Raw genomic sequence first — 25,141 nt, 5'->3', positions numbered from 1 at the left:
GTGTCACCGGCGGATCAAAGCTGACCAGGACGAGAATGGATGACTCACGGCTTGTATAAATCCATGCAAGCCATACGGAACTGCACAGGGTTTCATTACAGGGGAATGAATAAATCTCTCCCAGCCAAGCCTCTTTGGAACAGAAAAGGCAGCAGTTGACTCAGAAAAAAAAAACACACAAATGCCTTCCGCACGCGGGACTGCAGGCCAAAGCTCCATCAAAGCCAGCCCCGGGTTTTTTTTGTCACCCGGGGCTGAAAGATAGAACCGTTTCAAACGCTCAGACAGGATTTTGCTGTGGCCGTGTGATCTGGGGAGGGGAGCAAGCTGGGCATCAGCAGGTGCACGGAGATCCCGGACCCCCCTCGCAAAGGTATCAAACTTAGACTTGATATCATCTAAGACAGGCTAGGAAATAAGTGCCTCTACAGATATGGTTGGACTACAATTCCCATCATCCCCATCCGGTGACCATGCTGTCTGGTGACACCAACCTCTGGGGAACCCTAGAGGGACCCCCCCACCCATCCATCATGCGTCCCAAAGCTGTTTGAAGACTTGTTTTGAGATCCCCCAGTCCGTCTACTTTCATCCATTCTGGCCCAAATCTTGTTGCTTAGTGCACTGGTTCTTAACCTTGAGTTACTCAGGAGTTTTGGACTGCAACTCCCAGAAGCCTTCACCATCAGCTGTGCTGGCTGGGGTTTCTGGGAACTGCAGTTCAAAAGCATCCGAGAAACAAAGGTTAAGAACCACTGGCTTAGTGCAATCATGCTCACTGAATTGATGGGGATTTAGTATGTTACCTCCTCAATAAGATCTATTGATTCAAATGGGTCTACTCTAACTGCGACCTATAACACTGAAGGATGTTGCCATTAGAGTAGGGTCCCCTTTGATTCAATGAAACTTATGGCGTTGACACATCAAATCTCCTTTGATTTAAGGGGTCAAGTGTAGCACCATGTACTATGGCCAAGCAACAGGATTTTGGCTTCTCATTAACAATAGTTCTCCAAAGATTTAAATAGTGATCCTTCTGACTTTGGTAGCTTTTTCCCCCCTTTTTTGGCCTAGAACACCCAGAATCTCCTATGACTATGGCTGGCTGGGAGATTTCATAGAATTTCATAGAATAATTGAGTTAGAATGGGGTTTAAAAGGCCATCCAGCCCAACCCCCTGCTCAAGGCAGGAATCTAAATCAAAGCAGATTGGGCAGATAGTAGTCCAATTTTCTCTTAAATGCTTCCAGCCTTGGAGTGCTCACTACCTCACAACGCCATTGGTTTGTTGTACTGCTCTAACAGTTAAGAAAATTTTCTCGATACTCTGCCTAAATCTGGCTTCTTGCACCTTGAATCCATTCTTACGTGTCCTGCACTCTGGGATGACCGAGAACAGACCCTCCTCTTGATGAGTACCTTTCAAGTATTCGAAAACTGCTATCTAGATTCTAGGAGCCACAGTCTAAAAAAAGCAAGCTTTTACCCCAAAACTCTCCAATGTGCCCTTTCTTGTTGGGATACAGCTTTGCGGTGTTGAGCTCCACAAAGGGGCCATTCTACATCCAAGACATGCCAACATCCTACATCAGACATGGAAATTAACTTGCCAAGGGGAAACAGCTGGCAGATGACGGTGGATCTTACGTAGGACTATGAAGTCCCCTTCTGTATTCTGCTCCAAAGCCTCACATCTTCCTGCTTAGAAGAGAGGATCGCTTGTGTTCGTACTGCTAGAATGGACCTAAGAGGAAGGATCATGGGCAGAATGGGTAGCCAGAGGAGAAGGCAGCTCAGTACCAAGGGGCGGAAGCAGCACCCTTAAAAGTTTAATGAATCAGCAGTATGATATAGATAAGATGGGTCCCCAACCCCCTCTCTGTCAAAAGCAAAATCCCAACCAGGGCTGAGCAATGCCTGCTAAAGTGTCAAAATAGACATAATTCAGCTCCCTCTGACATTTTGCTCCTAATTTACTCTGGCAAAATCAGCATAAATTATATTTTTTTAAAAAAATATTTTAACGGAGAAATACAAGGGTGCAAATAATTGATGCAAAGCTGCGGAATTCATTTTGTTTCTGCACAGGTCCTGCTCATCAATTCCTGTCTCCCGGTCCAATCTTAAACACAGAATTTCTCTAGACACCGGCTCACTGCTGCAATTGCTTCTTGACAACTAGCTCGTTGTATCTGTTATACTGCACTGAAATGGTATGTTCCGTATAAAATAGCAATATAAGTGGCAAAAATGTCACCTTTCAGAGACCCAGGCCTATACAATCTTCTCTGCAGCTGACACTCAGCACCACCTCTGACAGATTCAAAACATCCCTTATTCTGGCTACGGCTCCTGGTATCCACTGGCCACGCTGGCTGACGGATGCACACCAAGCTGTAGTCTGAATAATTAGCTCTGCATCTATTCAGCACTCCAGGAGATCCTGCATTCAGTGGCCAGCCTTTTAGAATATCCCTTCTCTGAACCCTTACTCAGGTGCTATAACTCCCACTGAGCAGACCACCTACTGCTCATACGTCCTTGGGATGACGGGAGCTGTGTGTCCATCCTTCAGCCACAGTGACTCATCCCACGGAAGCTCCATCATGTGAGCTGCCATGTTGGAAGGCCACCCAAAAGCTATGCCAAACTTGCGCAGCATGTATCATCTCAGTGGGACCATCCATGAACCTTGGGTTGGATGGGAGATGGGTTGTTCGACCAGAAAGAAGGGCACAGATGTTTTCCTCGAGGGTTTGACCCACGGAGGCATCCCCACTTGGAAGGGGGGAAGGGAAAGAAGGATCTTTGGGGAGAAGGGAACCCTCTGCCTCTGCAGCCCTGTTTCACCTACCGCATCAACTCCTCCACTTTGTCATCCACGTCCAGATCTTCCTCTGAGGCTTCAAAGCTATAGGATCTTTGCGCCATGCTGTTCGCCAAAGGGTAGCGGGTGGGCGACATCTTCCCGTTAAAGGCGGACAATCTCTCGTTACTCTCCCTCCCGTTCTGATGAGTCGTGCAAGGCTGCGGGGAGGTGTCGTAACTGTTGCTAGGCGAAGGGGACATCCCAGAGTGCTGGGTCTGGGTGGAAGCCGTGGCAGTGGAGGAAGACGCCGGGACATTGTTAGTGGTGCTGTTGCTACAGGATCCGCCCCCGCTCCCGTAGGCTGACCGCCGCCCAAACTTGTCGCTGTGCTCCTGGTCGAGGCGGTCGAAGGTTTCCAAGGCGTGGAGGATTTCGTGCCGTGTCATCCCCGTGCGCCGTAGCCGCTGGAGCAGGTCTATCTGCTCTATGGTGAACCTGGGTTCGTCGGTGTAGTGAAACATGGTTTCCAGCAGACTGGTGGAAGGACAAAAGAAGAAGCAGAAGGCGCAATGAAGAGAAAGAGAAGACCCATCTGCCGTTTCAGAATTCCTCACCAAAACATGCATTCCTCCGCTCAAATGACTAGATCATCAGATGTTTTATTTGCCACAACTAGACATGGGTGCTTCATATTCAGAACCGGCCAGGTCACTCCCCCTCCAGTGCTATGCTACACTTGGGTCCTTTCACAGCACCATCGCACCAATCCAGGAAGGAGCCTTGCCGACACTTCCCTGCCTCCCCACGCAGCTGACCACAGTGGCAGGGAGGCAGGAGGAAGAGTCTACCCCTTCAGCTGACCAGCGGCCCCCCACGATACGAACATGAAGCGCCCGTGTCTACGTGTCACAATCTTTCTATTCCACTGCATCAAACCCGGTCATCTTCAAGATGGCACCGGCTTCTATTATTATTTCTTTTGTGCTGCAACTGATCAACACAGCTACCCACTTGGAAATTTTTCCACCCACTTGGAAATTTTGGCAGGCAAATCACCCTGATGAAACTGAAGCTCAAGTCTCTCAAGGACTGAGATTTCTAAACATATATATATATATCCCAGATACAGGGTGCAAGAATGGATGGACCACAGAACTGCGGAATTTTGAAGCCGAGTGGCCTCCAGATGTTGCTAAACTGCCACACCCATTGTCCCTTATCATCAGCTGGAGCTGAAAGGGATTAGGATCGAAGGATCCAGAAAGACCATGGCTCGCTCTGCCCTTTACCAAGGAGTCAGGAAGCTAATTGTATCAAAGGAATGAAAAACCACTCTCTTCCCCCCCAAAAAAATTATTGATTCTTTCAAAAATATCTTTATATCACCTTTCAGAGTAAAGCCTCTGTGACACAGTTTACAAGAATAAGTTATGGTTATCCCTATCTAGATGCATGCTGAGATTCCACAAGGAACACATGGATCTTTTGGCTGGATAGCTCAGCGAGTTTGCTATCCAGCTGCAGAGCCAAAGGTTGGGAGTTCGATTCCCCCGTGGTGCCTCCCGGAAGAAGAGCCAGCCTGGGTAGCCTTGGGCCAGCTGCACAGTCCCCCAGTGCCTTCACGGAGGAAAGAACAGGGAACCACTTGGGACTACTTTATACCTAAGAAACCCTTGAAAGGGTCACCATAAGCCAGAATTGATTGCATGACATGAAATTATTATTTTTAAACTCCCAAAGGCCTATTATCTGGAAATAGCAATTTCTGGCTCTTCTCAAGAAGGATGAACCCTATCAGGGCAAGAAGCATGTACAAGAGTTGAGCAGAGCTATGGAATGCGTACATAGCCAAAAACAACAACAACAACAACAACAACAACAACAACAACAACAACAACAACAACAACAACAACTTTCCCATAGTTTCATTTCAGTTTCAGTTTCGTTTCCCGCCTCTTCCATATTCACGTCCCCTTTTTTTGTGCATCGACCTTTCTCACGAAGGACAAAAGAGGCCACCTCTTGCAGGTGGTTGGATTCTGTTCTTTCCCGTTCTTGTTCCCTCTGGCCGTTGCACGAAACCCCTAAATTAATCCAGCGATTTTACATACAAAGGGTGAATAAAGGTTAAACAAGAGAAGGCAATATGGGGCGGGGGGGGACCACTAGATTTTTATGTACCTCCCTTTGGTTAAAATGAAAGATCTGTGTTCCAGAGGCGCCCTCTCTCTGAAAGTGATAGGAAAAAAAGAGTCTCTTTAGTGTTTTTTTTTCTCTTTGTGTCATCCCTACCAAGTTTTTGGACTACAATCCCCAGAATCCTCCAAGTCGTATCGATCTGGGAAATTCTGGAAATTACAATCCATTAAAGTGAAAATTCCAAGCTCCAGATATATTCTCTTGGTTCTATGCAACCTGGATGCAAGAACTGGAAAACAACGGGACAGAACTGAAGAGATGAGGGAGAAGTAGGTGAGAATAAGATTGTTCTCTAATAAATGCGGTTCCTGCACTTTGCTAGAAATAACCTGAGCTTTTAACAGTGAAGGAAGAGAGCACTTTTTTTTGCATCTCACCAGGATAAAACAAGAGACAATGGGTAATGGTATGCAACTAGGCAAGTGTCCACCTGGAGGGTTAGAAGTCCTGAGGAAGACACAATGCTAGCAGGCAGATAGAAATGCTGGATTTACATCGGTGCCTCACTTAACGGCAATAACCCATTCCAGGAAAATCGCCGTTAAGCGAAAACATCGTAAAGCGAAAATAAAAACCCTACTGAAATGCACTGAAACCCGTTCAATGCGTTCCAATGGGGTAAAAACTCACCGTCCAGCAAAGATCCTCCATACGGCAGCCATTTTCTCTGCCTGTATAGCGAGGAATCCATCCCTAAACACAGCGGGGAGCCATTTTAACCACCCAGCGGCCATTCTGAAACCACCGATCAGCTGTTCAAAAAACATCATTTTGCGAAGAATTGGTTCCCGAAGCAGGGAACTGATCATCGCAAAGCAAAATTCCCCCATTCAGACCATTGTTTTCCTATCGCAAAAAGATTGTTGTTAAGCGGATTTGTTGTAATGCGGGGCAATCGTAAAGCGAGGCACCACTGTACAAGAATTCTCTCCTTAGTAGAGTCACCAACAGGCAACGGAGAAAGAAGTCGAATTAGAAATCAGAAAATGAAAATATTTGGAAGTCAATTCAAGAGACACCCCCCCCAAAGAAAACAAATAAACACAAAGAAAATAGAGAACGTAGAACATGGGAGAAAGACTGGTCTCAGGTGTTCCCCTATCTAGACATGGATATTGACCTGTGATCCTATATTCTGTAGCTCAGTGGTTCCCACCTTGGGTCTCCAGGTGTTCTCGTACTACAACTCCTGGCAATCCTGGCCAGCACATCTAGTGGTGAAGCCTTGTGGGAGTTTCGGTCCAAGGGCATCTGGAAAACCAAGGTTGGGAGCCACTGGGCCAGACAAATTTAAGAGAATCCTGGTTTTAAAACCAGAAGTGCAAATGTTCATTTCTCTAGCTCAAGCAACCAAAAACACGGTGATAGGCTTAAAATTCATTGTTCGGCAGTCTCAGGGGGAAATTACTGTTTTTTAACCCAAGTTCTTATTCACAACAGCAAATAGCAAGAACAGTCTTACAAGTGGGTCTCACTTCTATGCTTGAAAGGGTAAAGGCCTTGTTTCTCTAAGAAAAATAACACTTTGAATGACACTATCCTCAAAACAAAGCAGCCATCAATCACACCCATCAATCACATTGACAGATCATCTCCCCCCTTCCTTATCACGACAATATACCCATAACGAAATACACCCTGATCACCATAATCACCCAATCTACTGAAAAGGACAAAAAGCTGATCCCACAACTACAAATACTCAACTATCCCACACACTACACCAGAACACGGACAGAGTTCTAGCTCCTGTCCTCTGAAGATGCCGGCCTCAGAGACTGATGAGGCCGGCATCTTAAGAAGAAAAACCTCCAGAACATGGACAAATAGCCCGAAAAACCATCAGATCGCAGCCATGAAAGCCTTTGAGAATACATAAAACAGGAATACTGTATGTTTATTTTTTTTCTCTCTCACAGCATTTCTCATCTACAAAAGAATGCAGATTAAATCTATTAATTAATAGTGGAAAATGCAACAGCTAGTCTCAACTTTGTTAAATCATCACTTGCAGAAGTCCCATTGATACAATGGGCCTAAATCTAGCAGGACTAACAAGCAGATTTAGTGCTAAAATTCACAAGAGGTATCAAGGAAAACGTCCTTCATGACGCAGCAAGAATTAACATGGCAATCCCAGGAATTTCTCTTTCAAAGTCATTCCCTCTGGGCTCAATGAGACGTCTTATAGAGAGGGATGTACAGGGTTTTGAAGCCTCAGAACTTTACACGGGTTCTACCTAACGATATTCCACATGAAAATAATGTGCATGTTCAGGGAAACACCAGAGTTGTAACAGAAACACTAATAGGAGGTTAAGGAAGGTTAAAATTCAAGATATAGAACTGACTCCAGATTTGTTGATGACTAGGAATATGGCAGATCACAAGTCCTTGGGAATCGAAAATTCTGGAAATTAAGATAACGTGGATTCATAGGGCAATTGGCTAAATTAATTAAAAGTCCACGAGCAATAGAAGGATGATAGGCATGTGAATTATTTTGAGGATAATTGACACTTTTAATTACTGTTAAACGTATGCCTTTGGCAAAAAAAACACAGATGTTTAAAAGCAGCAGTATACAGTACTCTTTTTTTAAAAATTGCAAAACGAAAGCAGTAATTTTTAGTATTCCTGGATCTGTATCAGAAATGTCATGAACTAGCAACTTTAGGAGTCTCAGCGGGAAAGACAAAAAAAATGTTTGGGTTGCGAGACTTATTTTAAATATTTTTGCTGGTTCCAGCAAGTTATTGCCAAGGGCAAATCAAAACACCATTTAGATTTCGATCCTAAAGACACTCAAGCAGGAGAAAGCCCCACTTAACAGAGACATCTTTCTCGGTAAAATATGAATAGGATTACACTGTATGCAAAGATACGCAATGAGCTTTAAGATCTATTCGTAATACTGTAATTATTGGTAGAGGAATCATACTGTCAGCCCCTACCTAGCCGGCTAGGATCTATTAGCACACTTCAGGATTAGAGATGGGCACAAACCGGTTCGTCTAAATTCGTCCCAGTTGGTAAACGCCCCTCTGCTGCCTTCCTCAACCGATTCAGCCACTCACCAGACCCAATTTGTGTGTTTTTTTCCCACCTCCTCGGCTAATCTCCCAGTAACGGGCAAGAGCCCAGACTTCTCTTCCCCCTCCCTTTGGTCTGAGTGCGAGATCAGCCAAGAAGGAGGGGGCAGAGAAGCCTGAGTTTTTGCCGGGACTGGAAGACCAATTGAGGAGGTGCAGGAAGCTAGGACGCTGGGCCTGGTGAGGGGCTGTTTGAGCCAAAGGAGGTCGGAAAGGGGAGCATCGGCACCTGCACTGCTACCTTAAAAAACCAGGACGAACTGAGACGAACCAGTTCGTGCCCATCTCTAACAAGACTTAACTGGCAGATGTTTTCGTGGAGTCCTACCCACCTCTTCCTGCAGAGAGGGCTGCACTCCATAAAAATGTGCAAACTGAATTTGTCGGCGACGGAGAACAAATTATCCAGAAAAGCACGCCCTCTCGATACCAAGGACAATCTTACAGAGAACTCCCTCGGCAAACCACATAGAAGTCCCCGCTGCTTAGGAGGCCACTCTGCAACTAGGCATTAAGGGATAATGTGATCCTCCTCATTAATTAAGGGACACATACTCCCATTAACAACTGATCATTAGATCATGTTTGAACACCTTATAATTCTCCACAGCTCCTTTAACGGTGTTAGTTTAATATGCTTCTTACGAAAGGGTGCATGCCCTGTTCCCTCTTCACTGGACATAGGGTCCCCCCCAAAAAAGAAAGCAATGCATGGCTTTGAGAGAGAGAGAGAGAGAGAGAGAGAGAGAGAGAGAGAGAGAGAGAGAGAGAGAGAGAGAGAATATGAGACATTCCATTCTTCAAAGAGTCAATTTCCTTACTGAGTTACAAAAACTGAAATACGACTCCCTCTGGTAGAAAATATAAGCCATAGAAAGAGGCTTAGGTTTTTAATATCAGCCCCATGCCTGTATCATTTCTCTCAGCTCAGGCTCTTCATTACAGGACCCCGGAATAAGAATTTGAAAAATATAATTTTCAACTCCAACTCCCAGAATCCCCAACCAGAATGGCCAACTTGGAAGCAGCTATTCCTTCCGCTCAACAAACCTATATTGATGCCTGTTGGATTCTTCCACAACACTCACATTTCTACAGTGCTTAATCTTTGGGAGAGGAGGTAAAGTTTCCGCTGTCGATTACGGTGAGCCAATGCAGACCAAGAAACCCAACCAGTGGTTCAAAAACCCACATCACATCATGGCTTTTCATCCTGATGCCGGCTGATCGTAAACCATGGTTTGCCAATTCCAATGCATCGCGACATGCATGGTCTTTAGCGATGATTTCTCATGCTCTTCAATCTGGGACACTTGAAATGAGAACTTGGAAATGAGAACTACAACTCCCAGAATCCCCAACCAGAATGACCATCTTATGGAGAGAGCCACAACACCCAGAACTCCTCTGTAAATCTGGTCACACTGGCTGAAGATTTCGGCATTTTTGTCATAAGGTGGAAGTTCTGCAAGGGCAAAAAAACAAAACAAAAAAAATGGGGATCAGGTCCCTCCTGTTCCTTCTCTCCCTAAAGGTCTCCATTCAAGCGAGTCGTGATAATAAGGACCTAAGTTTAAGAACTGCTTCATAACTTTTTATTTCCCCTTTTCCCCTCCCAACTCCTTCCTCCAGTATCACCATATGGACTACAAGCCTGTGGACAGGATCCGTCTTCTGACAGACTGACCTTATTTAAGGCCATCTGTGTGACTTTTCCTGCTGAAAACCAGGGTTAAAAAAAAAGCAAAAACAATAAACCAGAACTAGATTTCTAGACTAAGATGTACTTAGAGTTAGACCCATTGAAATCAACGGGGCATAAGTTAGTCGTGGGTAGCTTAAGTCCCACTGGCCAGCATCCCACTGGGAATTTATTCTAGAATAAACTATGTGAGTACACGGTTTATTTATTTATTTATTGGACTTATATACCGCCCCATAACGCTACAAGCACTCTCCGGGAGGTTTACAATTTTAATTATACAGGATACACATTGTCGGCCATATACCTAATTTCATGCTTGGTCTCATGCCTGTCACACAACTAGACATACAACTGGCACCTTCTTAGTCTGCTACAATTCACCACTGAAACGTGCACAATTTCACTTACTCGGGAGTAAAATCCCAACAGGATCCTGACCACTGGTTTCAATGAGTCTACTTCAAGTATGGCTATATCTGGAACCGACACACTGATAGTCTACTTTTCAGCTTTTTATACGTTCTAGATTAGAGCCATTCATGTAGGTCAGGGCTACTATGGGTACCGGTTGAGATGTCAACTCTTCAATCTCAGAAGTTGGCAGGCATCTCAGTAATCGCTATGAGACAGAGAAAAACAATTGCACTCAAGAATTTCTGTCTGAAGAGAAAGCTGTACAAGACCAGCCTTTGATCTGATCTGATCTAGCACGGCAATGTTGCGTTCGTACAAATTTAGCATTTGCCTCAAATCTTGGAGAAATCTGGGACATTTAAACCAGTGACGGTGGAGTGGACACCTTGCCAGGAGGGTGCCCCTTAGCAGAGGAAGGTAGAAATTATCATCACAGCGCCCCACAACCTTAGGGGTCCTTCCGAGACTGAAGCCTTCGGATATCTACCTATCAGCCTATCCACCTCCATCACAGCTCGTATTACCTTTGGTTCCTCGCCTTCCTTCTGATCTACGCTACAGCGGCCTCGTCTCGCAACTGCTGAGCCCCCAGCAACATCCGAGCTGAAACTGTTCAAAGCAGAACATTCACGATCCACACAGCTTCGACTCCACCGCTTCTGTTTAGGAATGCAAAGTGGGGCGCGACAAATGCAGAAACCCGCCACATGCTTTCGATCAAAGCGATGACAGTTAATAAGAACAGCCCAAGACATATGAAAATAAATCCAGCATAATCAAATGCTCGCTGCTGCACGACTTACCCAACCCAGGCCAAGAAAGGAACAGCAACACATTATTCTTGTGAGTGTCCTCAAGACCTTCAGCTTCCTAATGCAAGCAGAACTCCAAGTACAGAGAGCAAATTATCAATCCAGATGGAGATCTCAGTTAGCTATCACAGCAAACTATGGTTTGTACTAAATGAAGAGCTTCCAAAAAGGTGTAAAGAGCAAATCACAGCTCAGAGTTTCTTGCTAGTTTTGGTATTCTATCTGCTCAACAAGCCAATATTGATACCTGTCATTCTGTACTGGATTCTCACACAACACACACATTTCCACAGTGCACAATCTTGGTGTGTCTGTGTGTGTAAAGCTTCCACCATTGATTGTGGCTTGTCTGTACAGACCTGACAACCTAACCAGTTGCTACGGTTTAAACCACATCACACCATGGCTTTTCATCCTGATGCTGGCTTATCATAAACCATGGATTGCCAATTCAAATGCATCATGACACATCATGGTTGATGGTCCTTAGCTATCATTTCTCATGGCTCATGCTCTTCAATCTGGGACGTTTGAAATAAGAACTTGGAAAATACCGTTTTTAACTGCGACTCCCAGAATCACCAACCAGTATGGCTATTTTAAGGGACGTGGTGGTGCTGCGGGCTAAACCGCAGAAGCCTGTGCTGCAGGGTCAGAAGACCAAGCAGTCGTAAGATCGAGTGAGCACCCGTCGCTTGTCCCAGCTCCCGCCAACCTAGCAGTTCGAAAGCATGCAAATGCAAGTAGATCAATAGGGACCACCTCGGTGGGAAGGTAACAGCGTTCTGTGTCTAAGTCGCACTGGCCATGTGACCACGGAAGATTGTCTTCGGACAAAACACTGGCTCTATGGCTTGGAAACGGGGATGAGCACCGCCCCCTAGAGTCGAACACGACTGGACAACAATTGTCAAGGGGAACCTTAACCTTTACCTTTACCTATGGCTATTTTATGGGGAGGATGACAATGGTCAGGATCATGGTTTGAGATGATGTTTCAATTTGCTCAATTCCTCTTAGGTCGTTGACAGACACATCCAGTGCATGGGGAAATCCTCCCAGAAACAACCTAATCACAAACTACTCTGAGTTACGGCTACGCCTGCAACATATAATTACCGGTATCTCCAATTAAACTCACAAAGACTGAAGGTGACAAAAGAGGTATGCTCCCTTTTTCTCATGGAGGGGAGCAATGTCTGAACATATGGGCCAGTAACATACTACTGATTTATACCTGAGATATCACTTAAGTCTCAGCACCAAATTGCCCCTTGTTAACAGAGTCCCATCACTCTCCTACCCATGTGTCCAACTACATAATCAGGTACACAACCAGTAATACAAACAGCACTTTGTTAATGAGTGGCAATTTGCTATTACACAATTTCTCCTACGCAGCCATAAACTGGCGATAGGATTCTGACGATTATTAGGCTACCATTCCCACAATCCCTTATTAGCTATGCGAGCTAGTGCGGTCATGCACTGCTAGCCAAAAGCTTTTGGAGGGTCACAGTTGGAGGGCCAGTCCCCCAAGACAATGCTTCTGCAACACATCCAAGCATCCATTCATCAACGAAAATTATGCTCGCGCTTCATAAATATTGTTTTTACCCATATGCAAATGTAATTGATGCCAGATCAATTAAATTGACTAAACTGCATATGATGGATTTAATCAAAGCGTCTTTAATCAGGTGGCTGCCATAATTACTACTTCAAACATTACAATGCTGAAAAATAAAATAAAAATTCACTGCCAGTCATCTACAAACACCAAAACACAGTGATGTTATGGAATGCTCACTAACACCCTAATTGCCTACAGGGACCCAGTATCCACCCAGTATATGCACTATGATGCATTACAACCCCCGTTCCTCCAACTCTCTGTGTAGGGCAAGGCTGACTAAAATGGAAAAACATCTGCAAGGTCAAATGTTTTGCCATCCACGATCTACAAGACATTATCCGTTTCACGCAGCATCTTTTTAAAGTCCAGGTTAGCAAGAACGTGAAGCCGGGACAAAATTCAATATACCTCAAATAGAGTGCTACCGTATCACAAGGCAGATCTTTGCATTTCTGGGACTTCAGCAACCCTAATCCATCATCCATAGCCATATTGGCAGGGGCTTATGGGCCTTGTAAACTAAACCATGTGGAAATCTGTTTTATGCGCATTCCTGTACTACATATGGTTTAGAGTCCAGTAAGATGGAAGGGGGGGGAGGATACCTGCACACATGTGTTCATTAGCCTTACAATACCTGGATCCGCATTCAAATCCCTTCCAAATAAAGGCAGATAACGTCCATTTGTTCAAGCCATCTATAAAATCGGAATATTATTCACAAAGATTTTGGGCTCCATCTCAAAATCAGAAGCCTCCTTAAAACACACTGTTAAAAGCTCTATGGAAACTGGCAGTAGAGTGTGGAACAATTAAAATTAAGCAAATTCGCCACAGACGAATTTGCACCCTTGCAAATCCTGCAAAATTAGCAGCCACCTAGCACCTCTGTGTAAAGCTGATTTGAAAGAATCAGCATCACGTTGAAGGCAAGTCTAGCAAATAGCAACATGCTAAGGAGAGGTCCCCAGGTCAACGTCTGTTTCGACAGCTCACGAGACTGCATATATTGAAACTTTTGAATACGCACAGGGGAAAATCGGTGATGCTATACTTACACCACTGGAAAGGTTCTCAGCATACTTTACACATGGGGAGATGAAGTCAGAAAGCCTCCTGGAGGTTTTCGGCCTCAGTTACCATTCTGTAACAAATGAGAGAAAAGGTGAAAAAAGTAGGTTCTCATACATGCTAACCACAAATTACTTTTCGTCTCCTTCCATGCAGCTGTGAAACAGCTGTCACCACCTGAGCAAATATGTAACTACTTTTATTTCTCAGTGCCTCTGAAAATCTCTTCTGCCTAGTTTATAAAAGTTTATTTTCCGCACTACAACTTGGCACAACTGCTACTAGCTGGGGGGAATAACTTGGAATTACAGTCAAAAAATGTAACTTTTTTCCAAACTCTGCTTCTCACAAGAGTTCAATCTTAAAAAAAACAACAAATACCTCTCAAAAATGATAGGAAATCTTTATTCTTTCAATGGTCTGTGAATATTTTAGGTGAAAATAAAAGAAAAATAAAACATTTTAAAGAAGACTTTTTTAAAAAAAAAAAATTGATATGAGCTTTCATGGACACGTCCACTTCATCAGACAAATGGGCTTGTCCACAAAAGCTCACATCAAAAAAAAAAATCTAAAGGTTAGTTTTAAAAGTGCCACCACATTTTTGTCTTATTTTACTTTTTATTTCTACTTTACTTTCACCTATAATGCTTGCACAGACTAACATGGCTACCCCTTCTACAACTGTAAATATTTCGTGACACATTGTTTTCATTGACCTCAATCCTAATTCTTCAAAGGACAAGAGGATTAAAATCTGTAATTTATGAGTAAAATATGTAACCAAGACAGTATTTCTTAAAAGATGTGATCTGATGTCAGATGAAATATTGAACAGAAGCCAACCACAGGATGCTGTGGCACATGAAGCCAACACCATGTTCGCATGTAAATCTGGTATCGAAGAAACGAAGATCCAACTTTATTTAGAATTGTTAAAGCTTTCTTTAGAGGATTGTTTTTTAACCTTGGGTAACCCTGGTTTTCTTGGACTGCAATTCCCAGAAACCCCAGCCAACCCAGCTGGCGGTGAAGACTTCCGGAAATTGCAGTCCAAGAACCCCTTGGTAACCCAAGGTTGGGAGCCACTGGTTTAGAGTAAAGATGGGGACGACTCACCATTTTGCCTATTGGTAGGCAGATTGGATGTTTTGGGTTTTTTTGTTTTGTTTTGTTTTTGGTAATACGAAGGATGAATAAAAACGGGTAAATATTCGTCCCTTCATATTCACGAGAGTCTCCGGAACCCACTAATATGAAGGGACGAATATTTAACGAATCGGCTATTTTCATCGAAAAAGCCGATCCGTTTTTATATTCATCCCCATCTCTAGCTTAGAGCACGGTGTACGATTTTGAGCACCTGGATCTAGAAAGATCTGGGAAAGAGCTAGAATTATTGTACAAGTACATAATGCAGAAATTACAAGGGAAGGTAAGAAACATGAGCCACCTCATTAAAGGGAAGAAAATTACTGAAGACCATTCTGTCCATTCTATAATTATTCTTAGAAGGCCATCATGGAGAAGAGCAAAGAACCATGAATTTGACCTCGGGAGGATTTAACAAGAAACACATGCAAGATTCGTATTAAATACATATTTGGCAGAAGCTCACAAAACCAAGGGAAAACAAAAAGTGGTAAATTGACCTAGGAGCTACTTTTCTTGGTGGATATGAGGAATACGGTCAGACAAGGACATTTAAGGGATCGCTCATCTACGAGGCTGTTTGCCTTATGGCAGAGAAGCCAAGAGCCTAATTCCCTAAAGTCCGCCCCCCTTTATCTCCCCTCCGGAATGTCTCCTGTCTCCAAATCAGCGCTATGCATCTTGCCTAAAATCTTAACTGGTCTATGCTCTGAAAAAAATGCCCTTTGCTTGCAAATGGGAAGAAGCCCAGCCACTCAAGGATATGGGGTTGGGGACCCCGATCCATCTCTACATACATACTGCTATGTAAAAACAAAGTCATTAGGCCTGGTCATCTCTTATATCGGGTTTACCCAAGAACAGGAGTTAATATGCCCACCTAACCATGCAGATACAAGAGCTACATCTTGCATTATGCGTGAGAGTCACCTGATATCATGTCATGTTTCTGCATGCATTTTAACTACCAGCCCAGTGGTCTCCACCTGTCCCTAAACCAGAAAGTGGTTCTGATTGCTTGGGGGCATCACTGTCACCAGAAGACCCCGTTCATTCATGCTGTGTTATAAGCAGTAAATTGAGAAATGAACTTGGGAACCAGATACCCCCCCCCAAAAAAATCAAATGTTTAGTGATCCTTAAATATTTTAAGCAGAACTTGGGACGGTCCTTTTGTTTCTCCAGCACAACCTTCAGATTCCAGAATGATTGGGTGCCTTATACCAGTGGTTCCCAACCTTGGGCTTCCAGATGTTCTTGGACTTCAACTCCCAGAAATCCTGTCCAGCAGAGGTGGTGGTGAAGGCTTCTGGGAGTTGTAGTCCAATAACATCTGGAGGCCCAAGGTTGGGGACCACTGCCTTATCCAACTTAAGGGTAAATTCTCCAGGACTTAAGCAATTCTGTCTCATCAGTGCTACCTGTGGGCACATATTGGGCCCAATGGTCAACTTTCTACCCCCTACACCCTTCTGGAGGCCAAATGAAGTGTCCAAAATGCCAGAAAACAAAAACCAGTAATGGTCTGAATCCAGTTCCTGTTTTGAAGCACAGATATTTTTTCTGCATATGGTACAAGATATAGACATTTGTAATTCAGTTGTAGACTTATTGTATCACCTGAGTTTTTTAAGAACAATATAAACCCAACTGGTTGAGGGATTCTTGGAGTTTTAGTCTAATAAGGACCATTCCACTCCCGACCTCTGAATTTTAACCTATCATAGAATCATTGAGTGGGAAGGGGCTTCTAAGGCCCTCAAGTCCAAACCCCCCTCCTCAATGCAAGGATCTAAATCAAAGGAGACCTAACAAACAGTCGTCCAATTTTCTCTTGGATGCCTCCAGGGTTGGAGCGCTCACCAACTCCCGAGGTCACTGGTTCCACTGTCGTACTGCTCTAACAGTCAAGAAGTTTCTCCTGATATTCAGCTGAAATCTGGCTTCCTCTAACTTGAGCCCATTGTTGTGTGTCCTGCACTCTGGTTTTTGATCAAGTGCAGATCCTGCTCCTTCTGTCTATGGCTACCTTTCAAGTACAGTATTTGAAAAGTGCAATACTATCTCCCCTGAGTCTTCTTTCCTCAAGGCTAAACAGGCTGTGTTCTCTCAGCCTTTCTTCCTAGGACTTGGTTTCCAGTCTCCGATTGTCCAAATAGAACTCCCGGATAGCTCCGTGGCTTAAAATCTCTGGCTGTGAAGAGTTCAATTCCCACACTGGGCCTCCTTGAGAGGCGCTGGACCCAATGATCCATAGGCTCCCTTCCAGTTCTGCAGTTCAACGGTGGTGGTTGTTGTTGCTGCTGTTGTTTAAATCAGCATCATCAGACTTATCACATCATTTGTTTTCAGGCCGACACGCCAGACGGATCCTACCCATGTGGGCTTCTAGACGCTCTGATATCGCTGGATTCCATAAATGCCCAGCCTTGGGTTTTTCCGACTGACATTTCAGTAACTAAACCATCCTTTCTAGCATTAACTAGCTAGGGCAGCAAGCATCATTAATCTCTATAACTAACACAGAGGTTAACGCTGACAAACCTTTGTCCTGACGGCATTATTCATTAATGAAATTAACTTGTTTAAGGGGAGGGCGGGAGAGGGGGAAAGGCAGAGGCCAAAGAAAAAGGGAAACTTACGCTTTGGGTTTTTGGCGCAGTCAAATCAAAAGCGTTGCAGGGCGAAAGGGGGGGGTGGAATTACAGATTAGTATGAAAATCATGGCAAGCACAGTAGAACAGGATGAAGAATCCAATCCTCGCCTTAAAAACCATTCTGAAAAGGCAGCTCAAATTTACAATGGATGAGCCTTCGTGGCAATCTGTTTTTCCGATATTAAAAATCTCATTTTCTCACTGCCAAGGACAAGTGGAAGCGGGAGGCAATGGAGTATCAGCTCGGCATTTTGTCTCATTTGACATTAAATCATTCTCATTTTCGGCTCGGATTTTCTAATATCTCCTTGGGAGCCACTTCACTTTTGTTCATTTCTCTTTGGTGGCAATTAAGATGTTTGAGTACAGGCTGCCCGGACGCCGCCAGCCCACCAACCTTTTCCGCTCCTCTCTGAGCAGGCTGCGTGTGCCTTTTTGGCAGCTTCATCGCAGGAAGGGGAGGGGAGAGAAAAACACCCAACAGGTGAAGACTTCCCAGTAACGCTAGACTATTGAATTTCTACCTCCCAAGTAAGCCAACGTGCACTTACTCATAATGGCTGGAAACAGAAAGGAAGACCGAGATCTAGCTAATTAAGACCAGGATCATTTCCTTTGAAAATAAAAGGCAACTGAAGGGCTTTCTAATACAACCCCATCCTTCAAATCTCAAGAAACACCATCTTGACCTTCTGAAGCCCCGATTCTAGATTAGTAATGCATCTTCTCTCTCATCCAGATCTCTGAGTTCAGAATGTAAGCTCCCTGGGGCACAGACCTCTCTCCTTGCGTTTTCTGTGAAGGACCACACTCATCAATAAAATAACACGTGTGTGTGTTCTGTGCCACCAAGTCGGAGCCGACTTACACCAATCCTAATAAAGCTTTCAAGGTAAGTGAGATATTTAACGAGAGGTTTTACCAGTTCCAACTTCTCCCCCAGTTAGTTTCCACGGCCAAGTGGAGATTCAAACTCTATTCTCCAGAATCCTGGTCAGTCACACTGTTCACTACACCACACTGTGAATCAAAAGAACAATATACCATATTTTTCTGTGTATAAGAGGCCCCCATGTATAAGCCCCCCCTTTCTAAACCTAAATTAAGAACTCTAAGTGGGGCTTAGCAAGTGCAGGGGGAAAGGGATCAAAGCGCTGCAGGATCGCTTTGATCCCTGCTTTCCCCTCCACTTGTTTTTGTTCTCGCTTCAGCTTACTTCCGTGTATAAGGCGACCCTCAATTTTTACTCTAAAGATTTTCGACAAAAGTATAGTCTTATACACGGAAAAATATGGTAATTACAAAGTCAAAGAAATAGGACGCCCCATGTAGTAAACCTTCAGTCAAACCTCTCAGCACCACGTATATCCTCCTTCCGGCAGCCACGGGTGGTTACCAAAGCCCTTTCAAACCACAGCAGTAAGCAGCAACATGCATCCACGTGTCGGGTTTTTGAACGGCGCAGGCACTGTAGAAATCAGAAGCATTTCCACAGCACAGGATTCGGGCACTAGGAGGCTGCACAAATCATCACCCTTCCCCACAATCCCGGGGGGCAAAATTATGGAGAAACATGATGCCTCTGTGGTTGCTTTTCTCCGCAATCCAAGATAGATACTCTTCTAATCTGAGGACTGAACTTGGACCTCTCCCACTGAGAAGAGCCACCATCCAAAACCACAGCGGCAAAGAGCTTTTTTTTTTTTCCTGGTCCTCAAGGCAGCGGGAAGACAACTGCATTATCAGCACTGCTAAACCTTCCAAAATGGCTGCAAACGGAGCATGCCCCGTTTCATCTCATTTCCTTACTAACGGATGCACTAACTTAATGGGGTCAAAGGTACCTCAAATCTCACGTAGGTCTGGGAGCCTATCATCTCCTCCTGTAGACGCAATGCTATCACCTTTTCGGGCAGAGGCCACAAGGCGAGGCTTTTTCAAGCAGGCAGATCCTCTGGGTGATTTATAACCATCTTAGAACTTCAGAGCAAGAAGCAACCCAATGCATTAGCAACCCCCAAACACCCAAAACCTTTCAATGGATCCAGTCCATACATCGGAGGGCCAGCTACGTGGGTGATCCACTGTAGCAGAATGGCCGAAAGATTAAGCTGTCAAGCCAGGAAACCACAGGTTCCACCTCGGCCTCTATTGTGAAGTCACTTGCAAAGGAAGGCTAGGAAAGCATTTTCTTTGGACTACAACATCCATAATTCCTCAACCTGTGGCAGATAATGGGTTGTCCTTTTTAAGAAGCGCCTTTCCTAGCTCTCCTTCAAAGCTTTAAGAAAGACCCTTCTTCTCATTCCTGCAACAGCTGCACCCCAGGCACCGGTTGCAACTACAAAACCAACTAGACGGTAGGACGGCTGCAAAAATCACCATCTGTTCCCAAGGCTCAGGGGATGAAAGCTGGGACTGCACAATTTTGGAATACAGGGACTCTCTTAGACTGGAACATGACAGGGCCGGCTCCAGGTTAGAAGGGGACCTCAATGGATTGACTTGGAGATTCCCCATCCGATGGCCCTCCTAGCCCTCCAAGGCAACCAGAGCTGGAAAGCTACCTGCCATTGTTAGCTTCTCCACATGGCTCTACCAGGGCCAGGGGAAGGAACTGGGTTCTCTCCGGCTGATGAACTTCAGCTTCTCTGAGTCTCAGCCAGAACGGCCATTCCTCCTCCCCAGGAATGTTACACAAGGCGCTTTAGACAGGGGGGGAAATACATGACGGGGGGTGCCGTCGGTCTATTCTGGATGGACCTGGCAGGCAAGCTGGCCAGGGAATGGCAACTGGGGTCACCCCAGGGCAGGGGCCTGCATTCTGGCTAATGCCGGGAGCAGGTTGGATAAAACATTCAATGATTTTTAAAAAAATGATTTAAATTTAAAAACACAAATTTTGAAATTTAAATGGTCAAAATGCTATGGTTAGAGCTGGGCATGAATCGGAGTGCTCCATGTGGCCCCAGAAGTGCCGTATGTTCCCTCCCCATCGCCCCCTGGGTCAGCTGATCCACTCACAATCTGTCACACGCCACTGGGGGTCTTCCTTCTTTGGTCCAGTCTGGGCAGGATCTCAGGCTGCTCTTCCTTGCCTCCTCTGGCAGCCGACCACACAGATGAGGAGGCAGGATGGGGATTCTCCCTCCACAGCTGCTGAGTGGTCGGCTGCCAGAGGAGGCATGGAAGGGACAGCCTGAGCTCCTGCTTGGACCAGAGAAGGAGGACCCCAGTGCCGCGCAACAGATTGTGGGTGAGCCAGCTAGCCCGGGGGGGGGAGGGGGAGAGGGAAAGTGTGATACGTGTGGAGCCACACGGAAAACTTCATACAAAGCGGCACGAATCAATCCGTGACCATCTCTAGCTGTGGTTTATTAGGCTTTTTAAAGTGTAAGCACATCATTTTGTCATATTTTGGTTCAAATTTGGAAGATCCAACAGGGAGAAGGATCACTTGGAGAGCCAAATCTGATACACAACCCCCCCTTCTTCCAGAGGTGGGCAAAGTGCACTCCCTAGGTTTGTTGCTAAGCTGTGGCTCGTTTCCAGCATTCCTCGGGGGGGGGAGACACTACGAACATCTATGCTGCCCACCCTTATTCTACACAGACAACATACAATACCTCCAGCTCTAAGAAAAAATGAAGACAGAACTACAATAAAGAAACTGGAAGCCCCTCCCTATGCAATGCACTTTTCTCCTACCCAAAAACGTAGCATCGCTCCCAAAACTTATTTACGTATTCTCTCAGATTGGGAAACGGAGCTGCCGAGTGCATTACGGCTGGGGCAGGCTAATAAAAACCCAAAGATGGCAGAGCACTTTGAAATGCATAATTTAACAAGAGGACAGCCAGCCTGGATTCATAAAAAGGGAAGGTCATGGCTGACAAATCTGCTGAAATCCGGTTTTATTATACGACCAAATCGTTAGGTTAGACAAGAATGAAACAGCGGACATACGTTATCGGGGTCTTTGGGAAGAAAGCATTTGATTTGGTGCCGCTCGGGCTGATTTACAAAGTCATAAAGTGTCACGGGGTGGGGGGGGTGGCAGAAAAAGCATAAATGGATTAAACACTGCAAGTGGAGGGTGAAGCCGGAGACGAGCGTCAGGAAGCAGGAAGCATCGGGAGCCAGGTAGCGGGGTGGGGGGAGAGAGAAGAAAAAGGTCAACCGGTCATTTGTTTACCTTGTTACATTATAAAGGATTCGGAAGAGGGTGAATCTATATATTTATATCTGTTTGCAGCAGGCTGCACCCAGCAACAGCGAGGTCCTGGAACTCCCTATAAGGCGCAGGAAGGAAACTGATGCAAAAGGAAAGAAGGCTGTAAACTTAGAAACAATGACCGTTTCCTGAAAAACCTGGAATATCCTGATTGTGGCACCAAAACAGGAGAATTGATGTAGGTACAAGACATACAGAATCTATGAACCTGAAGCCTCTGAATGTAACCCCAGTGGATTTAGAAAACCTGGGATCAAATCCTACCTTTCTCAGTGTGCTGTCCTCTTCCCACCCCTGGGGCCACTTCACACATGATTTCAAGTACACATGTTGTTTTTGAAAATGAAGGACTGATACAATTATTCATATATATGAATAATCTGTGTACCGCCCCCCTCTCTCACATACACACATAGAAGTAGTAATAAGCCAGAACTAGTTTCCATTCTCTGTTGGCTGAAATTCCCATATTGGCAATCCTGGCTTCACACACACCCTTTCACAAGTGGGTGTAGTACAGCATACAGCTCTGTCTTCTAACACCCGATCACATCTGATTTGGGAAGCTAAGCAGGATCAGACCTGGCTACAGTGGTGCCTCGTTTAACGATTACCTTGTTAAATGACGAATCCACTTTACGATGAGGTTTTTCCGATTGCAATAGCGATCGCAAAACGATGTTAAAATAGGGACGTTTCGCTTGATGATGATAGGTTCCCTGCTTCAGGAACCGATTTTTCGCTAGACGATGATTCTAAAACAGCTGATCGGCGGCTCTAAAATGGCCGCCCGCTGTGCAAAATGGCTCCCCGCTGTGCTTTAGGATGGATTCTTCGCTTTACAGGCATTGAAAATGGCCGCCCCTATGGAGGATCTTCGCTGGAGGTATTTAGCCCATTGGAATGCATTGAACTGGTTTTCAATCCATTTCAATGGGCTTTTTCATTTCGCTTGACAAGGATTTCGCTTAACAGCTTTTTCAACAGAACGAATTATCCTCATCAAATGAGGCACCACTGTATCTGATGGGAGACAAATACGAGCAATCACCAGGTGGGGCTGGTAAGAAATCTTGCTTAAAATTGTGGAGAGCCACAGCTGGCTTGTATCAATAATACAAGTCCGGGGCGGGGGGGGGGGGTTCAAGGATCCAACTCAGTCTAAAGTAACATCCTGTGTTTCTAAGCCTACTTGTTCTTCTCTTGCTGCAAGTGACTAAAAGGAGCCACTGATAGTTTATCATGACATTCCAATCCTGGTTTATTGCACCCCAGACAAGCCACAGTTTGCAAAATCAGCACCTACTGCCAGTTTTTAAATCTTGGCTTGATTTGGTGTTAACAAACCAGGATCTAAGTTCCAGGTTTCATAATAATTTAGCCCTTCCAGGTTGGTTCACCAATTCACACAAAAGAAGGTCTGAAGTTGTAGCAGACAACATATGTATATACTGGTTAATCCCTCACAGGGATGTTGGCTTATTGTTGTGTACGAAGGTCCACCATGGAAGTGCAGCTTTCACATTCCCTTCCAAAGATGGAAATATAATCCACAGAGTTGTTGAAAAGGCAAAGCAAATTAAAACTACTACATTAATTTTAATTATACATATTCTTCATCATGACGTTGGGGGCAAAGGCACCACAAAACTTTGCACCCAAGTTCCACACAAAGCATAATTAAAGCAAATTAACAAAATGTACATGCCTCAATTTGCATAGTTCATACTGAGAGTGAAAAGAGTATGAGGGGGACTTTTATAAACGTCTATAAAATGATACATGGTACGAAACAACAGGAAGAAAGCTGAATTTCTCTTACATTTAACAACAAGAGTCCTGGGCTGTCTACCGAAGCTGAATGCTGGGAGATTCTGGACAGATATACATATCTATTTAGTTATTGACTTATAAAATTTATAAACTGTCCCACATCAGAGATATTTGACTTCTGTACAATAAATTAATCAAATGCAAAACCAAATAATCAAATTAGTAAACAAGTAGGAAAAAAATTACCCGTTCATCTGCCTTGGTGGTTACTATTACATGCCATAAAGGTTGTTATGCGTGATCAGGGTTGGGTGAAGGTTGTGATAGAGGGTAATGCACCTGCGTCTACCACAACTTTCACACAACCTTCTTCATCAACCCCACACACCGTTCCCTACTTAAGTCCCACATAAGGGGAGAGAGATTTACCAAATCATAGCTCAACTGAATGCAGCTGGACCTACTTTTGAGTAAACCTGGATAGGACTGTGCTGCAGATGTCAGGCTGAAGGGTAATGGGGAACGTCTAATCAAGTATTTTAAGTTGGAACTATTTGCTTACAAATATTATCCTTCTCCGGTGTTGATTGTCTACTCCAATACAGTAGGATACACCCAGATTGTGAAAGAGTAATACAATACCTTGGCGAAAGTGTTTCAGTCATAGTGTTCCTTCGGAGATAGTAGCACCATGCTAATAATTTGTGCTCAACCATCTAATGTGTTAAGATTTTTGTATTTCAGATCAGTTATGGGTTATCAATCTTCCTCGTCCTTCAGAAGAATGAGGTGAATCTTTACATTAAAAAATAGAAAGCTATGTGGTTCCAGCTCTAATGGTGTCAAACTACACACAACAAAAGCACAGCACAAGGGGTTTGACATTTTCATCATCCCCACGCAGAGGCATCTGAGACCTTTTCACACAAGCAGAAGTTGTGTGACGTGTTAGGTGCCATTCAAATCACTTCAAGTTAGTTAATCCATCTTCCTCTTATCCTTTTGTCTTCCACATTTTCTGGCATTCCTGTCTTTTTCAGTGAAAGTTATCTTCCCTTGATATTCTCAAAGTATAATAGCTTCAATTTAGTAATTTTTTTCCCCTCCTAGGAACAGTTTGGGCTTAATTTGATCTAGGACCCACTTATTTGTCCATTTATCCATAAAGCTCACTTCCTATACCGCATTTCAAAATTCATGCAATCATGTCAACTTGCCGTTTTCACTCTGACGCTGTTGAAAAGGAGCTTTCTCCTTATGTTTCTGGTCAGAAAAATGTGTAACTTTTTGTTTTTTATACATTTTTAGAGGCTCAGCAGATTACCACTAAAAATGATACTCAAAGTATGCTATGACTACGTACAGTGGTGGCTCGCATAACGATGATAATCCGTTCCAGGAAAATTGCAGTAAAGCGAAAACATCATAAAGCGAAAATAAAAACCCCACTGAAACGCATTGAAAACTGTTCAATGCGTTCCAATGGGGTAAAAACTCACCGTCCAGCAAAGATCCTCCATACGACGGCCATTTTCGCTGCCTGTATAGCGAGGAATCCGTCCCTAAGCACAGCGGGGAGCCAT

General features: G+C 44.4%; 1 protein-coding gene across 9 annotated transcripts in view; it reads right to left on the bottom strand.

The window, feature by feature from the left end:
• HMBOX1 (homeobox containing 1) overlaps positions 1 to 25,141 on the bottom strand; it is a 130,788-nt gene that overhangs the window by 44,027 nt on the left and 61,620 nt on the right. For 7 of the 9 annotated variants that reach the window (XM_072986517.2, XM_072986537.2, XM_072986524.2 and 4 more), the window contains exons 2-3: positions 13,730 to 13,815; positions 2,859 to 3,347 (exon numbers count right to left, since the gene is read on the bottom strand). In XM_072986517.2, coding sequence (XP_072842618.1) covers positions 2,859 to 3,347; positions 13,730 to 13,752 — 512 coding nt within the window. In that variant the 5' untranslated portion in view covers positions 13,753 to 13,815. Of the gene's footprint in view, positions 1 to 2,858; positions 3,348 to 10,747; positions 10,798 to 13,729; positions 13,816 to 18,473; positions 18,572 to 25,141 lie in introns of those variants that run through there. The other 2 variants (XM_072986523.2, XM_078381712.1) reach the window with 2 other exon arrangements.

This window comes from Pogona vitticeps, chromosome 1 (assembly GCF_051106095.1).
Source record: "Pogona vitticeps strain Pit_001003342236 chromosome 1, PviZW2.1, whole genome shotgun sequence".
Taxonomy (NCBI): domain Eukaryota; kingdom Metazoa; phylum Chordata; class Lepidosauria; order Squamata; family Agamidae; genus Pogona; species Pogona vitticeps.
The sequence above is the reverse complement of the archived record's forward strand: the minus strand, read 5'-3'. Positions and strand labels throughout refer to the sequence as shown.